The sequence below is a fragment of the Portunus trituberculatus genome, chromosome 2 (assembly GCF_017591435.1).
Source record: "Portunus trituberculatus isolate SZX2019 chromosome 2, ASM1759143v1, whole genome shotgun sequence".
Classification (NCBI taxonomy): Eukaryota; Metazoa; Arthropoda; class Malacostraca; order Decapoda; family Portunidae; genus Portunus; species Portunus trituberculatus.
The window spans coordinates 1,240,670-1,257,570 of NC_059256.1; the positions used below are offsets into that span (position 1 = coordinate 1,240,670).

General features: G+C 42.3%; 1 protein-coding gene and 1 long non-coding RNA gene across 2 annotated transcripts in view; both read left to right on the forward strand.

Moving 5' to 3' along the window:
• LOC123501238 (tyrosine-protein kinase Src64B-like) overlaps positions 1–9,370 on the forward strand; it is a 31,088-nt gene extending 21,718 nt beyond the window's left edge. The window contains 7 exon segments of the mRNA XM_045249960.1: positions 2–99; positions 102–191; positions 1,682–1,800; positions 2,880–3,020; positions 3,637–3,790; positions 7,786–7,917; positions 9,035–9,370. Coding sequence (XP_045105895.1) covers positions 2–99; positions 102–191; positions 1,682–1,800; positions 2,880–3,020; positions 3,637–3,790; positions 7,786–7,917; positions 9,035–9,240 — 940 coding nt within the window. The 3' untranslated portion in view covers positions 9,241–9,370.
• A 692-nt stretch (positions 9,371–10,062) lies between these two features.
• LOC123501700 lies at positions 10,063–14,686 on the forward strand. Its single transcript, XR_006673704.1, has 2 exons — positions 10,063–10,133; positions 12,813–14,686. It is a non-coding gene; the product is annotated as an uncharacterized LOC123501700 (long non-coding RNA).
• The last annotated feature ends 2,215 nt before the right edge of the window (positions 14,687–16,901 follow it).

Consider the following 16,901-nt stretch of genomic DNA (forward strand, 5'->3'; position numbering starts at 1 on the left):
ATTTCTCATTTCTCCAACCCCCTCCAGAGAACCACTATGGGCTCGCGTGTCTCCTGCAGTACCCATGCCCCCGCCCACAGCCTCAGAAGTGGGACCTTTCCAGGAGACTAAAGACCAGTGGGAGATTGAGAGAACGGCCCTCACTATGATTAAAAAACTGGGTCAGGGATCGTTTGGGGAGGTGTGGTATGGTAAGTGGTGGTGTGGGGATGTTTTGGAGGTGTTTTGGGGGTATTGAGAGGTTTTTGGGGATTTCTGTGGGTGTTTTTTTGGTGTATTTGTGGGGGTTTTGGAGTGTTTGTGTGGGTTTTGCTGTATTTTGGATGTGTTTTGGTGTGTTAAGATGTGATTTGGTGTGTTTGTGGGGGCTTCTGGGAGTTTTGGATGTTTGTGCTGGTGTTTGCAGTGTTGTGGGTGTGTTTGGATGTGTTTTGCAGTGTTGTGGGTGTGTTTGGGTGTGTTTTGCAGTGTTGTGGGTGTGTTTGGGTGTATTTTGCAGTGTTGTGGGTGTGTTTGGGTGTGTTTTGCAGTGTTGTGAGTGTGTTTGGGTATGTTTTGCTGTGTTGTGGGTGTGTTTGGGTGTGTTTTGCAGTGTTGTGGGTGTGTTTGTGTGTGTTTTGCAGTGTTGTGTATGTGTTTGTGTGTGTGTGTTGCAGTGTTGTGGGTGTGTTTGGGTGTGGTTTACAGTGTTGTGGGTGTGTTTGTGTGTTTGGGTGTGTTTTGCAGTGTTGTGGGTGTGTTTTGCAGTGTTGTGGATGTATTTGAGTGTGTTTTGCAGTGTTGTGGGTGTGTTTGGGTGTGTTTTGCAGTGTTGTGGGTATGTTTGTGCTGGTATTTGCAGTGTTGTGGGTGTGTTTGGGTGTATTTTACAGTGTTGTGGGTGTGTTTGGGTGTGTTTTGCAGTGTTGTGGGTGTGTTTGGGTGTGGTTTACAGTGTTGTGGGTGTGTTTGTGTATTTGGGTGTGTTTTGCAGTGTTGTGGGTGTGTTTGGGTGTGTTTTGCAGTGTTAGGTGTGTTTGGGTGTGTTTGCAGTGTTGTGGGTGTGTTTGGGTGTGTTTTGCAGTGTTGTGGGTGTGTTTGGGTGTGTTTTGCAGTGTTGTGGGTGTGTTTGGGTGTGTTTTGCAGTGTTGTGGCTGTGTTTTGGTGTGTTTTGCAGTGTTATGGGTGTGTTTGTGTGTGTTTTGCAGTGTTGTGTATGTGTTTGTGTGTGTGTGTGCAGTGTTGTGGGTGTGTTTTGCAGTGTTGGGTGTGTTTTGCAGTGTAGTGGGTATGTTTATTGGGGGTTTTAGGGATGTTGTGGGGTGTTGATAGGTGTGTGTGGGTGTTTTGGGTGTGTTTAAGGTGTGTGTTTGGTTTGGGTATATTTGGATGTGTTAAGGAGAATGTAGTGTGTTTTAAGTGTGTTTAGAAGTGTTTGGCTGATTTTTATGTGGTTTGGGTGTGTGTGGGTGCGTTTGGGGTGTTTTGGAGTGAGTTTGGGTATTTTTGAGTGTCTATGCGTGTTTTGAGTGTGTTTGGATGTGTTTTGAGTGTGTTTACATGTGATTTGAGTGTGTTTGTGTGCGTTTGAGTGTGCTTGTGTGTATTTCAATTTTATGCATTTCATTTTAATCTCTCTCTCTCTCTCTCTCTCTCTCTCTCTCTCTCTCTCTCTCTCTCTCTCTCTCTCTCTCTCTCCTAGGCATGTGGAACAATTCTAATGAGGTGGCGATCAAAACTCTGCGTCAGGGAGCCATGAGTCCTGAGGCATTCCTGGAGGAAGCAAGGATTATGAAACAACTTAGACACAGAAACATACTGGTAAGGCTCTGAAGGGCTGGGGTGGTGGGTGTTTGTCTGTGTTTTGGGGTGTTTTGGTGAGGTTCTGGTGTATTTTTGGTGTTTTTGGGGAGTTTTTGAGAGGTTTTAGAGTTTTTTGGTGTTTTTGGGGTGTTTTAGAGTTTTTGTAGTGTTTTTGGGGTGTTTTTGGTGTTGGGTGTTTTTTGGGTGTTTTTGAGAGGTTTTAGAGTTTTGTAGTGTTTTTGGGATGTTTTTGGTGTTATGGGGTGTTTTTGAGAGGTTTTACAGGTTTTGTAGTGTTTTTTGGGTGTTTTTGGTGTTGTGGGATGTTTTGGGTTGTGTTGAGAGGTTTTAGAGTTTTTAGTGTTTTTGGGAGTTTTTGGTGTTTTGGGGAGTTTTGGGATGTTTTGAGAGGTTTTAGAGGTTTTGTAGTGTTTATGGGGTGTTTTGAGAGGTTTAGAGTTTTGTAGTGTTTTGGAGGTCTTTTGTGGGGTGTTTGGTGTTTTGGGGTGTTTTGAGAGGTTTTAGTTTTAGAGTTTTGTAGTGTTTTGGTGTTTTGGGATGTTTTGAGAGGTTTTAGAGGTTTTGTAGTGTTTTGGGGTGTTTTGGGTATTTTGGGGGTATATTAAAGTATTTTGGGCTATTTTTTTAGTGTTTTGAGTGTTTTAGGGTATTTTTGGGGTGTTGTGTGTTTTTGTGATGTTTTGGGGGTGTTTTTTAGGTGCTTTGGGGTGTTTTGTGGTATTTTGGGTGTTTTGGTGTTGTGTGTTTTGTTGTGTTGTGGTATGTTTTGGGGTGTTGTAGTGTGTTTTGTTGTGTTGTGGTGTTTGATGTGTGTTGGGGTGTTGTGGTGTGTTTTGGGGTGTTGTGGTGTTTGATGTGTGTTGTGTGGTGTTGTGGTGTGTTTTGTGGTGCTTTGGGGTATTTTTGATGTGTTGTGGGTACATTTTATATTTTGAGAAACTGAAGGAATAATTCTCTCTCTTTCTCTCTCTCTCTCCCTGTCTCTCTACCTCTCCCTGCCTTTCCCTACCTCTCCCTGCCTCTCTCTCTCTCTGTCCCTCCCCTGCCTCCCTGTGTCTCCCTGTGTCTCCCTGCAGGTGTTGTATGCAGTGTGTACGAAGGAGGAGCCCATCTTGATAGTGACAGAGTACATGTGCAATGGTGCCCTTCTCGACCTTCTCAGAAACGAAGGAGAACGAAACCTCAAGCTCAATGACCTTATCTACGTCGCCACACAGGTCAGCACAAGGTCATCCCAGGTCATATGTTGAGGGTGTTTATTACTGGTGTCTTCTGGGTGAGGTTAAAGGCATTTTTGGGTGTGTTTTTAGGGTCTTTTGGTGGTGGTGGTGGTGGTGGTGGTGGTGGTCTCGTTATCTCTCGTTCTCGTTCTCGTTCTCGTTCTCTCTCTCTCTCTCTCTCTCTCTCTCTCTCTCTCTCTCTCTCTCTCTCTCTCTCTCTCTCTCTCTCTCTCTCTCTCTCTCTCTCTCTCTCTCTCTCTCTCTCTCTACTACTACTACTACTACTACTACTACTCTCCTCTCTCACCACCACCACCACCACTACCACTACTACTACTACTACTACTCTCCCTCTCTCACCACCACCACCACCACATCATCATCATCATCATCATTATTATCATCATCATCACATCATCACCATCACTACTATCATACATCACTACCACATCACCACCACCACCACCACCACCACCACCACCACCACCACCACCACCACCACCACCACCACCACCACCACCACTACTACTACTACTACTACTACTACTACTACTACTACTACTACTACTACTACTACTACTACTACTACTACTCCTCTGCCATACACACACAGGTAGCAGCAGGGATGGCGTACCTGGAGAGCCTGCTACTGCTTCACCGAGACCTGGCGGCGAGAAACGTGCTGGTCGGCGAGTCCCTCTTGTGCAAAGTGGCTGACTTCGGGCTGGCCAGGATAGTGGAGGGTGAAGACTACTGCCCCAGCACTTGTAAGGATGGCTCAGGCTGGGTTTGTCTGGATCGGGCTGGGTTGGGTTGGGTTGGGGTTTGGGGTGTTTTGAAAAGGTTAGGCTGGGTCGGGTTAGGTTGGTTTGCGTTGGGTTGGGTTAGGCTATGTTCTATTTTATGAAGATCCTTTAGGCATTGGCTTTTTTGGGTATTTCCCGGCCTGCGGCGTTGTCTCACTTGTACCAGTATGCACCTCAAGTCAGGTACTTAATACTTGGTAACTGAATGGTGTTGTAGTACATGTACATTGTGATGCTCTAAAAAAAGGCAAGTTAGAGAGAGAGATATATTTTGATTGTTTTAGAGACACAACAATACTTGACAACGAGGACACATCCCTTTGGGTGAGACTGAGGTCACAGGTCAAAGACCATGGGTCACTTCCTCTCCTAGGACAGGCTGAGATTCTTTTCTCAAATTTTAGTAATTTATAAGTAGTATAGATCTCTGATAGAAATATATTTGCATGATATGGAAGTTCTATATGTAGAGAGAGAGAGAGAGAGGTGGTGTGTGGAAAGCAAGGTTCTCATTGACACGTAGGTTATAATCCCATAATTTGCCCAGCACAAGGTTTGGCAGCGCCGCAGGCCGGGAAATCCCGAAAAGCCAACGCCTAACCGATCTTCATAAATGGTCAGACTGTAGGCTGGGTTGGGTCGGGTTTGGGCATGTTTTGAGATTAGGTTGGGGTAAATTTATTTTAGGGGTGTTTTGAGGTTAGGTATAGGTTGAGTTGGGTGGGATTGGCTTGGGGTTGGGGGGTTTGAGTGTGTTTTAAAGGTTAGGTTAATTTTAGGGGTGTTTTGAGGTTGCTTTTGAGGTTAGCTTGCAGTGTGTGTTGGGTTTGGGTTACGTTAGGTTGGGTTGGGTGGGGTTGGGGATGTTTTGAAAAGGTTAGGTTGGGTTAAGGTTAATTTTAGGTGTTTTGAGGTTAGGTTGGGGTGTGTGTTGGGTTAAGGTACAGTTAAGTTGGTTTGGGGTTTTTTAAATGGGGTAAGTTGAGTTGTAATATGTTTGGGGTTTTTTATAAGGTTAGGTTGGGTGTATTTTGAGGTAGATTAGGTTAGCTTTGGGGTTATATTGAGGTTGGGTTGGGGTATTTTGGGGTTAGGGTTGGTTAAAATGAGGTAGGTTACATTGGGTTAAGCTTGGGGGGGGGTGGTTAGTTTTGACGTAGGTGAAGGGGTGTTTTTGGTGAGGTTCAATTATTTTTTTTTTTTTGAGGTTTTCTTCAGCTATTTATTTATTTTTCAAAGTTTGGTTAGGTTAGAGATGTGTTCTGAGGTTAGTTAAAGGGAGAGAAGTTGATTAGGTGAGGTTTGGGGTTTTGGGGTTATTTAAGGGAAGAAATGCAGGGAAATTAAGGGTTAGGTTAAGGGGTTTTGAGGTTAGGTTAGGTGTCTTGAGGTTAGGTTAGGGATGTTTTGAGGTTAGGTTAAAATTTTTTGGGGTTAAATTAGGTTATGGGTGTTTTGAGGTTTGGTTAGGGATGTTTTGAGGTTAGGTTAATTTTTTTTTTAGTTAAGTTAGGTTAGGGGTGTTTTGAGGTTAAGTTAGGTTAGGTTAGGGATGTTTTGAGGTTAGGTTAATTTCTTTTTTTAGTTAGGTTAGGTTAGGGATGTTTTGAGGTTTGGTTAGGGATGTTTTGAGGTTAGGTTATTTTTTTTGGGGGGTTAAGTTAGGTCAGGGGTTTTTGAGGTTTAGTTGGATGTTTTGAGGTTAGGTTAAGGTTTTTTTTTAAAGTTAAGTTAGGTTAGGGGTCTTTTAAGGTTTGGTTAGGGATATTTTGAGGTTAGGTTAAGGTCTTTTTAGGTTAAGTTAGGTTAGGGGTGTTTTGAGGTTAGGTTAAGGTTTTTTTGGGGTTAATTTAGGTTAGGGGTGTTTTGAGGTTAGGTTAAGGGTTTGAGGTTAGATTAAATTATATTAGGGGTGTTTTGAGGTTGAATTAAATTAGACTAGGGGTGTTTTGAGGTTAGATTAGGTTAGGTTGGGGTACTTTGAGGTTAGATTAGATTAGGCTAGGGGTATTTTGAGGTTAGGTCAGGTTGGGGGTGCTGTAAGGTTAGATCAGGTTAGCCAATATTTTGAGGTTAGGTGAGGTTAGTTTGGAGTGTTTTGAGGTTAGGTTACATTATGTTAGGGGTATTTTGAGGTTAGGTGAGGTTAGATTTGGGGTTTTTGAGGTTTGGTTACATTTGGGGTGTTTGAGGTTAGGTGAGGTTAGATTTGGGGTGTTTTGAGGTTAGGTTTGGGTTTGGGGTTTTTGAGGTTAGGTGAGGTTATGTCTGGGGGTTTTAGAGGTTAGGGTTTTGAGGTTAGGTGAGGTTACATTTGGTTTGAGGTTAGCTGAGGTTTGAGGTTGTGAGGTTAGGTTTGGGGTTTTGAGGTTAGGTGAGGTTAGGTTTGGGGGTTTTTGTGGTTAGGTGAGGTTAGGTTTGGGGTGTTTTGGTTAAGTGAGGTTAGGTTTGGGGGTTTTGTAATTAGGTGAGGTTAGGTTTGGGGTTTTGAGATAAGGTGAGGTTAGGTTTGGGGTTTTTGAGATAAGGTGAGGTTAGGTTTGGGGTGTTTTGAGGTTAGGTGAGGTTATGTCTGGGGGGTTTTTGAGGTTAAGTAAGGTTAGGTTTGAGGTTTTGAGGTTAAGTGAGGTTAGGTTTGGGGTTTTGAGGTTAAGTGAGGTTAGGTTTGGGGTTTTGTGGTTAGGTGAGGTTAGGTTTGGGGTTTTTGAGATAAGGTGAGGTTAGGTTTGGGGTGTTTTGAGGTTAGGTTTGGGGTTTTTGAGGTTAGGTTAGGTTAGGTTTGGGGGTATTTTGAGGTTAGGTCAGGGTTGGGGTTTTTGAGGTTATCTAAGGGTGAGGGTGACAAATTGATAGTTTAGATTGACTTTTGAGGTTAGAATATCACAGATCCACTCCTCACTTGGTCACCCATTCACTCACTGGCCCACTCACCCATTCACCCAGTCCACACTTTCCCCCTATAAGCTAAACCCATTCACCCAGTCACCCTGTTCCCCAAATTCTCACCCATTCTCATGAAACACACCCATACACCCACTCCACACCCACAAAGTCACCCCCACACACCCATACACCCACTCCACACACACACACTCATTCACCCAATCACTCTCCATTCACCCGTACACCCACTCACCCAATTACCCATAAACACACTCACTACACCCACAGACCCATTCCTCCACTCCCTGTTCACCCACAAACTCACCCACTTACACCCATACATCCACTCTCATTCACCCACACACACCCATAGACCCACTGCCCCCACTCCTCCACTTCCCATTCCCCCAGTCACCCGGCATTGTTCCCCCGGTGCAGGCAACAAGTTTCTGGTGAAGTGGATGGCCCCATTCACCCACTTGCCCCCACACACACCCATAGACCCACTCCACACCCACAAACTCACTCACACTCACCCACACACACCCAAAGACACACTTTCTCACTCATTCACCCATAGATTCACCCACACACCCATAGACCCACTTTCACACTCATTCACCCACACACCCACACATCCATTCCCCCACTATCCCTACTTCCCCATTCACCCAGTCACCCACACACCCATACACTTTCTCATTCACCCAGAGACTCACCCACACATACCTATATAAACTCACTCCATACCCACAAACTCACCCCCACTCCCCCACATCCCCATTCACCCGCCGTTGTTCCCCCGGTGCAGGCAACAAATTCCCAGTGAAGTGGATGGCCCCATTCACCCACTTGCCCGCACACACACCCATAGACCCACTCCACACCCATAAACTTACTCACACTCACCCACACACACCCAAAGACCTACTTTCTCACTCATTCACCCATAGACCCACAGACTCACCCACACACACCCATAGACCCACTTTCTCATTCACCCACAGACTCACTCCATACCCACAAATTCACCCCCACATCCCCATTCACCCGCCGTTGTTCCCCCGGTGCAGGCAACAAGTTCCCAGTGAAGTGGACCGCTCCAGAAGCTATGTTGTTCAACCGGTTCACCATTAAGAGTGACGTGTGGTCCTTTGGGGTGCTCCTAATGGAAGTCATCACCTATGGAGCCAACCCTTATCCTGGTGAGTAATGGTGAAGTCTCTCTCTCTCTCTCTCTCTCTCTCTCTCTCTCTCTCTCTCTCTCTCTCTCTCTGGGAAGGGTTTTGGGTGAGTTTTGTTGGGTGTTTAAGGGGCTGTTTATGAGTTTTAAGGGTTTTGGGTGTTTTAAATGGGGTTTTGTGGTGTTTTGGGTGTGTTTTGGGGATTTTGGGTGTGGTTTAGGGAATTTTGTGTGTGGGTGTGTTTTAGATGGATTTTGTGGTGTTTTGGGTGTTTTAAGAGATTTGGGTGTTTTTTTTGGGGGGCAGTTATTTTGGGGTGTGTTTTGGGTGTGTTTGAGAGGGGTTTTGGGGTATTTGTGTGTTTTAAGAGGTTTGGGTGTGTTTTGGGTGTTTTAGAATTTTTGGGTGAATTTTTTGGGGTTTTGGGGTGTTGATTAGAGGGGTTTTGGGGTATTTTGTGTGTTGTAGGAGGTTTGAGTGTGTTTTGGTGACTTATGGCACCAACCCTTATCCTGGTGAGTGATACTGGTGCTGTGGGGGGAGGTTATAATTTTTGAGTGAGTTTTTGGGGGATTTTGGGTGTGTTTTAGGGTGTTTTGGGTGGTTTCAAGAGTTTATTGTGTGTTTGTTTGTGTTTGGTGGTGTTTTGAGTGTGTTTGCGGTGTTTTATCATCATTGGTATGTAATTGGGTTAGTTTTGTGTGTTTATCATCATTATGGGAGTGTTTTGGGTGTTTTTAGGGTGTTTTGAGGGTGTTTTGGGTGTTTTTTAATGTTTTTGGGTATTTTCAGTGTGTGTCAATTTTGGGGTATTTGTGACATGTTTGTGAGTGTTTTGCATGTGTTTCGAGTGTTTTGGGTGTATTTGGGAGTGTTTTGTAGTGTTTTGGGTGTATTTGGGAGTGTTTTGTAGTGTTTTGGGTGTATTTGGGAGTGTTTTGAGTGTTTTGGAGTGTTTTGGAATGTATTAGGATATTTCTTGGGCGTTTCATAATTTTTTGGGTATTTATGACATGTTTGTGGGTGTTTTGCATGTGTTTTGAGTGTTTTTTCGGTGTATTTTGAGTGCTGTCAAGTGTTTTATTGAGGCTAACTTAACTTAACTTAACCTAACCTAACCTGACCTTGGCACCCCCAGGCATGAACAACCGAGAGGTGATAGAACGGGTGCAGTCGGGTTACCGCATGGCCAAGCCCCCGCGGTGCCCTGAAGAGCTGTACAAGGTGATGCTACACTGCTGGAACAAGGAACCAGACCTGCGACCAACGTTTGACTTCCTACACCACTTCTTTGACGACTTCCAAGTGTCTTCAGAGGTGCCCTATCGCGACATTCATGATTAGACTCCACTGCTCCTACTACTGCTGCTGCCGCTGCTACACTACTTCTACTGCTGCCACTACTATTACTATTACTACTACTACTACTGATAATACTCTCTTTCTTTCTTTCTCTCTTTCTCTCTCTGTCTGTCTCTCTCTCTCTCTCTCTCTCTCTCTCTCTCTCTCTCTCTCTCTCTCTCTCTCTCTCTCTCTCTCTCTCTCTCTCTCTCTCTCTCCTTTACTGGTACTATTGTTCATATTACTACTACTACTACTACTACTACTGATAATACTCTCTCTCTCTCTCTCTCTCCTTTACTTGTGGTACTGTTGTTCAAATTACTACTACTACTACTACTACTACTACTACTACTACTACTACTACTACTACTACTACTACTACTACTACTACTACTTCCAAGTGTCTTCAGCGGTGTTCTTTCGAGACATGATTAAGACCACTACTACTACTGCTTTTGATACCACCACCACCACCACCACTACTACTACTACTACTACTACTACTACTACTACTACTACTACTACTACTACTACTACTACTACTACTTTCTTCTTCTTCTTCTTCTTCTTCTTCTTCTTCTTCTTCTTCTTCTTCTTCTTCTTCTTCTTCTTCTTCTTCTTCTTCTTCTCTCTCTCTCTCTCTCTCTCTCTCTCTCTCTCTCTCTCTCTCTCTCTCTCTCTCTCTCTCTCTCTCTCTCTCTCTCTCTCTCTCTCACACACACACACACACACACACACACACACACACACACACACACACACACACTACTACTACTACTACTACTACTACTGCTACTACTACTACTACCACCACCACTACCACCCTAACCCCTCCTCCTACCCAAGCCTCCCCCACTACCACCACCACCACCACCACCACTGGAAAATTGTCTGTAAGTTTCCCCAGAGTGAGAGTGTGTGTGTGTGTGTGTGTGTGTGTGTGTGTGTGTGTGTGTGTGTGTGTGTGTGTGTTTAAAGAGGCCATGTTTCCTATTTATTAGTTTGTCTATTTTTGTTTTTGTGTTCATATATATTTTATTTATTCTGTCTGTCTGTCTGTCTGTCTGTCTGTCTATTTCTTTCTTTTCTATTATTATTATTGCTATTATTATTATCATCATCATTTACCACCACCATCACCACCATCATTATTATTATTATTATTGTTATAGTAGTAGTAGTAGTAGTAGTAGTATGTTATTTACGACTTATGTGTGTCAACTTATCCTAACCTATCCTCTGTGTCCTACAATATCCTAACTTGCTCTATATGTCTCCTAACCTACTGTATTCTTGTCCTAACCTAAGCCTCTCCACTCTATCCTTGTCCTAACCTAACCTAGCCTATATCACACACGTCAATATGCGACTGAAATTGCAAGTTCGGAGAGTTTCTGACTGAATATTGGTGCCTAGCGACTGGAGAAATCAGTCACAAAACAAGACTGACATGGTGGTCTTGTTCAGTCGATGTGTGACTAGATCAAGGATTATCTTATTTAAAAGTTTGTCGACGGAAGGAGAGAGGAAAGAGGAAAGTCGTATAATAGCTTCGTTTGTGTGGTGACATGATGGAGGAAGCTTTGAAAATGTGGCGTCCTTGTGGAGAAGATGGTGATGTGGAGAAGATGGTGATGGAGTTGGTGAAGGAAAAGAAACACATTTTTTATATTTATTTATTTATAACGTGGGGTTTTCACGGGAATTTCTGAACTAAAGGGGATAATTTTTGGGGGGCACCTCCTATCTCAAAGCCCACCCGCTAGGAAACCATTGCCCCGAGTGAGGAAGCCCAACCCACACTCGGACCGTGGACGGGATTCGAACCCGTGTGCTTGGAGACCCCTCGGACCCCAAAGCACGCATGGTTCCTCTGTACCACAGCGGCCCTAACAGTGAATTGTACACCAAGAAAAGCTTAGGGAAATTGGTGTTTGGTGAGGTCCATGGCCAGCACTCTCCAATCACTGCTTCCCTCTGTGCTGGCTATTGCAGGGAGGACTCAACACTAGTCAGGTTAGGTTAGAGTGGTGTTGGTGTTGGGGTTAGGTTTGTGTTAGAGTTGAGGTTAGGAGAGGTTAGGTTAGGTTAGAGTTGAGGTTAGGAGAGGTGGTGTTGGTGTTGGGGTTAGGTTTGATTGGGTTAGGGTTGTGTTAGAGTTGAGGTTAGGTTAGGTTAGGTTAGGTTAGGTTAGAGTGGTGTTGATGTTGGGGTTAGGTTTGATTGGGTTAGGGTTTTGTTAGAGTTGAGGTTAGGAGAGGTTAGGTTAGGTTAGAGTGGTGTTGGTGTTTGGGTTAGGGTTGTGTTAGAGGTGAGGTTAGGTGAGGTTAGGGTGGTGGTGGAGGTGAGGAGTGAAGTCTTGTCAGGGTTTGATTTGATGGCTGTCATCACGTTCACTGGAGGAAGACATGTTATTGGGGCTGTTTGTTTACATTCACTTCCCAGTCGCTGTGTGTGAACATGTTCCAAATAGAAGGCCTCAGTTCATACTTCCAGCGACTTGCAATTTCAGTTGTGTATTGATGTGTGAACCCACCTTTACCTTATCTATATGTGTTCTGTCCTAACCCAACCCAACCCAACCCACACTGTATCCTACCCTACCCCCTCCTTTGTCCTGTGTCCCTCCCCTCCCAGTGTCCAGTGTCCCTGTGTTGGCCCAGAGTGCGTGTGTGTCTGAGTGTCTGAGTGTGTGTGTGTGTGTGTGTGTGTGTGTGTGTGTGTGTGTGTGTGTGTGTGTGTGTGTGTGTGTGTGTGTGTAGTCTAAGATTATTAGTAAGGGTTGAGTAGTTATTGAAAGCCAGAATGGAATGATGGTTGCTCGCGCACACACACACACACACACACACACACACACACACACACACACACACACACACACACACACACACACACACACACACATATGTATACGCTCAAATATACACACATGCGCGGATACAGACATTATAAACACACGCACACACATGCACTCAAACGCACACACACGCACATAAACAAGAGTGTGCATGTCACCTTGTCCTCTCCTACCCATACCCCCCCCATACCCATCCCAGTCCGCACACACACACACACACACACACACACACACACACACACACACACACACACACACACACACACACACAGACACACACACAGATCTGGCTCATATAATTCTAATTAATTGATTATATTTGTGTAATGTATTTTCAAAAGTAATTATTTTGTGTAATGTATATAATCTATGTAATCTGAGTAATTGTAAGGATACAATTATTATTATTATTATTATTATTATTATTATTATTATTATTTTGTCATCTTTCATTGTCATCATCATCATCATCATCATCATTTTTATTTATTTTATTTGTTGTGATAGATTTAATTAGGTCTCTCTCTCTCTCTCTCTCTCTCTCTCTCTCTCTCTCTCTCTCTCTCTCTCTCTCTCTCTCTCTCTCTCTGTGTGTACCAATAAGCAATTATATTATACAAGACCTTTTAATAATTATCTCTCTCTCTCTCTCTCTCTCTCTCTCTCTCTCTCTCTCTCTCTCTCTCTCTCTCTCTCTCTCTCTCTCTCTCTCCAGGGATGACCAAGAGAAACAGAAAATGAGAGTGTCTATGTATTTACACCACCACCACCACCACCACCACCACCAGAAGGGTCAGTGTGGTGTGCCGCAGTTCACCACAGCACCACCACCACCACCACTGCCACCCTCAGCTCACGAAATGTTTAGAGAGAGAGAGTGTGTGTGTGTGTGTATGTATGTATGTATGTATTTTAAAATTGAAAGAAATATTGACATGACTTCAATTTTTTGGTGTTGAGGTGACATGAGGTGTGGTGTTGACATGACTGGTGTGACAAGGTGTAGTGGTGTTGACATGTTGGTACTGACTTGGGGAAATGGCTTGATAAGGTGGTGTAATTCTTGACATGACTAACTGAAGTGAGTTTTATCATTGAAGTGTCAAAAGGCAAGATTGACATGAGTAAGGGTAATTGTTGTGGAATTGAGTTAAATATTGACATGACAGGGTTGAAAAATGCTTAGAAATTGATATGACGCATTTAAAACAGACTTAAGAATTGACATGACTGTGAAAAGAATTGTCAACATGCAAGATTGACATGACTAGAAGAGTAATAATTTAAAAAGCCTTAAAAATTGACATGACCAAAAAAGAAGTGAGTGTTTGTCAGTGGTGCCAGAATGCAATATTGATATGACTAGAAGGGCCGTGATTGAGGAAAGACTTAAGAGATTGACATGACAAGCTTATACGAGTGACGTGACAGGTTGAGGTAATGTCAGGTAATGTCAGGTGCAATATTAATATGATTAGAGTGAAGTGATGTGTTTTAGAATTGAGATGAGGTGAGATTTTAAAGGTAATGATTAAGTTAACATGTTTTGAAGTGTCACATGTTGAAAATTTTGACATGAGGTTGACATGAGTTGAAATGTACATGGCAGCAAGTATTGAAGTGATATGATTGAGATGATTAAATTTAGATATATTTTGAGATATGACATGTTAAAATTTTGACATGACAAGACTGATATGAGCTGAAATGTATGTAGCAGCAAGTACTGAAGTGATAAAATATTGAGATGATAAAATTTAGACATGTTTTGAGGTGTCACATGTTAGAAATTTTGACATGACAAGGTTGATATGAGTTGAAATGAATTATATAAGTGATTAATATGCAGGAATGTTAAAATATTGAGATGATTAAATTTGACATGTTTTGAAGTGTAACATGTTAAAAATTTTGGCATGAGGTTGACATGAGTTGAAATGTATGTGATATGAGTTGAAATGTATATGGCAGCAAATATTGAGATGATTAGAATTTAGACATACTTTGAAGTGATATGTTAAGAATTTTGATATGATGAGATTGACATGAGTTGAAATGCATGTGATGAGTTGGCAGCAAATATAGAAGTGATTAAGATCCAGGAATGTTAGAATATTGAGATGATTAAAATTTAGACATGCTTTGAAGTGACATGTTGAAAAATTTTGATATGACAATCGACATGACTTAAAACAAAACACCAAACACTGAAATGACACCAAAACTGGAAAAAAAACACCAAAAACACCCTTGAGTATACATTTTAACATCTTGACATGAGTTGACATGACATCACTGTACTACTATTACCCACAAGTCCACAGTAAGAGGTAAGGTGAGGGTAGGAGGGTGACAAGGCAGTAACATCCTAATAAAACATGACAAGGGGGTTGACATGACATGGTTGAAGTGACAGATTGGTCATGTCATAGTAATGGTCCAATGTTAGAATAGAGAGAGAGAGATTGAGTGTAAATATTGTGTGTGTGTGCGTATGCGTGTGTGTGTGTGTGTGTACAGCAGTAGTTTAAAAAGTGACATGACCTACTTATTGTGACATGAACTTTGCAATGTCAACCGATAAGACTTCAAAAAAAAAAAAACACTTCAATTACTTCTCGTGGAATGAAAACCTGTGTAATTTTTTTGTCTCTCCGGAAATTAAGAGATTTTTTTGTGCATTTTGGAGAGTTCTGGACCTGGAAATGTAGAAATAGCAAGGAAGGCTGGAAATAATGGAAATATGTCTCAGAAATTGAAATAAAATGGTCTGGAGATGGCTGGAAATAGTAGAGATGTGGAAATATGTCTTGGAAATTGAAAAAAAAATGGTCAAATGGTCTGGAAATAGAAAAATGTGGAAATTTGTCTGAAATTGGATAAAAATGGTCAAATGGTCTGGAGATGGCTGGAAATAGTACAGAAATTTGGAAATATGTCTTGGAAATTGAAAAAAAATGGTAAAATGATCTGGAAATAGCTGGAAATTATGGAAATGTTTAAATTTGTCTCTTGAAATTGAAAAAAAAAATAGTGAAATGGTCTGGAAATGATGGAAGTATATGGAAATTTGTCTCGGAAATTGATAAGCGAGCGATGTTCTAGAAATTATGAAAAAAAATGGAAATAATTCTTGGAGATTGAAAAAAGTGAGGGATAGTCTGGAAATACCTAGAAATAATGAAAAAAAATATGGAAATGTCTCAGAAATAGTGTAGGAAATGCAAATAAGCCTCGGAAATGGCCAGAAATTAGGGCAAAAAATACAAACATGTCTTGGAAATAGGAAAAAAGTCAGCGATAATTTGGAAACACCCAGAAATAATGAGGGAAAATTACAAACATGTCTTGGAAATTAGAAAACATGGAAATGCCCAGAAATACTAAAGAAAATGGAAAGACGTCTCGGAGATTAGAAAGAAAATGACGACGATGATCTGGAGATTCTTGGAGATAATGGAAATTAGTTAAGAGAAATAAATAAATAATAAAAGACAAAGGAGAAATAATGAAGAAGAGGAGGAGGAGGTGGAGAAGAAGAAGAAGAGGAGGAGGTGGAGAAGAAGAAGAAGAAGAAGAAGAAGAGGAGGAGGAGGAAGATAATGAGTAAATAGTGAAGAATGATGAATAAATAGAAGGAGAAGAAGGAGGAAGAGGAGAAGGAGAAGAAAAAGAAGAAGAAGAAGAAGAGGAGGAGGAGGAGAAGGAGAAGGAAGATAATAATGAAAGAAGTGAATAATAGATATGATAAAGAGACAAGGAAGAAGAGGACAGAAGAAGGAGGAGGAGGAGGAGGACGACGATGACAAGGAGTAGGAGGAGAAGAGGAAGAAGAAGAAGAAGGAGGAGGAGGAGGAGGAGGAGGAAGGACAGGAGAAAAATAGAAAAAAAAAAAAAGAAAAATTGGTGTTTGTTTTGAAACGTAAACAAACGGACAAAACTAACAGGAGTGAAAATAGAAGAAAAAAATCTGCGTTTGTTTTGAAATTAAACAAATGTAAACAAACAGTGCTAACCGAATGTGTTTTAGTGACTGAACAAACAAACAAACAAACAAACACTAGTAATAAGTTTTGTCACCCAACGGAAGCAGTGATGTGTGTACATGTGCGTGTGTGTACGTGAGTGTGTGTGTGCGCGTTTGTGTGTGTGTGTACGTTATTGATATTGTAGTATATTCACATTGTAGTGTGTGTGTGTGTGTGTGTGTGTGTGTGTGTGTGTGTCTCAGTCATTAAATCTTACTTACATAAACACTTAAAATGCACTTGTATACTTATTTACTGTCTGTCTGTCTGTCTGTCTATCTATCTACCTACCTCAGTTCATGTCTATCTATCTCTCCGTCTGTCTGTCCGTCTGTCTGGCTGTCTTCACTGTAAACGCACAAATACTCAAATCTCGAAGCAACTTTAGATTTCACCCTTGTATGTGCATCTGTGTGCATGTGTGTGGCTGTGCGTGCGTGTGTGTGCGTGGGCGGCAGGGGCACTCCATAGGCCCTCTTCCCGCCCCCTGCCGCCCCTGTCGCTGCTGTAACGTTAGCAGTAAAACCTCTTTTCTCATACTTAGCATATACAGTTAGTCTTTAAGTCGTGTGTACCAAAGCATTATTCGAATACGCTCATGTGTACGCGTTCCAGGGGCGTGGGCATGTGCGTGTGTGTACTTCAGGAAGGTAGCTATCATCCTGTATGCCAGAGGAGGATGAGGAGGAAGAAGAGGAAGAGAATTTATTTATTTGTTTTTTTATTTTTTCAAGTCATTCAACCACCATCACTACCTACCACCACCATCACCACCT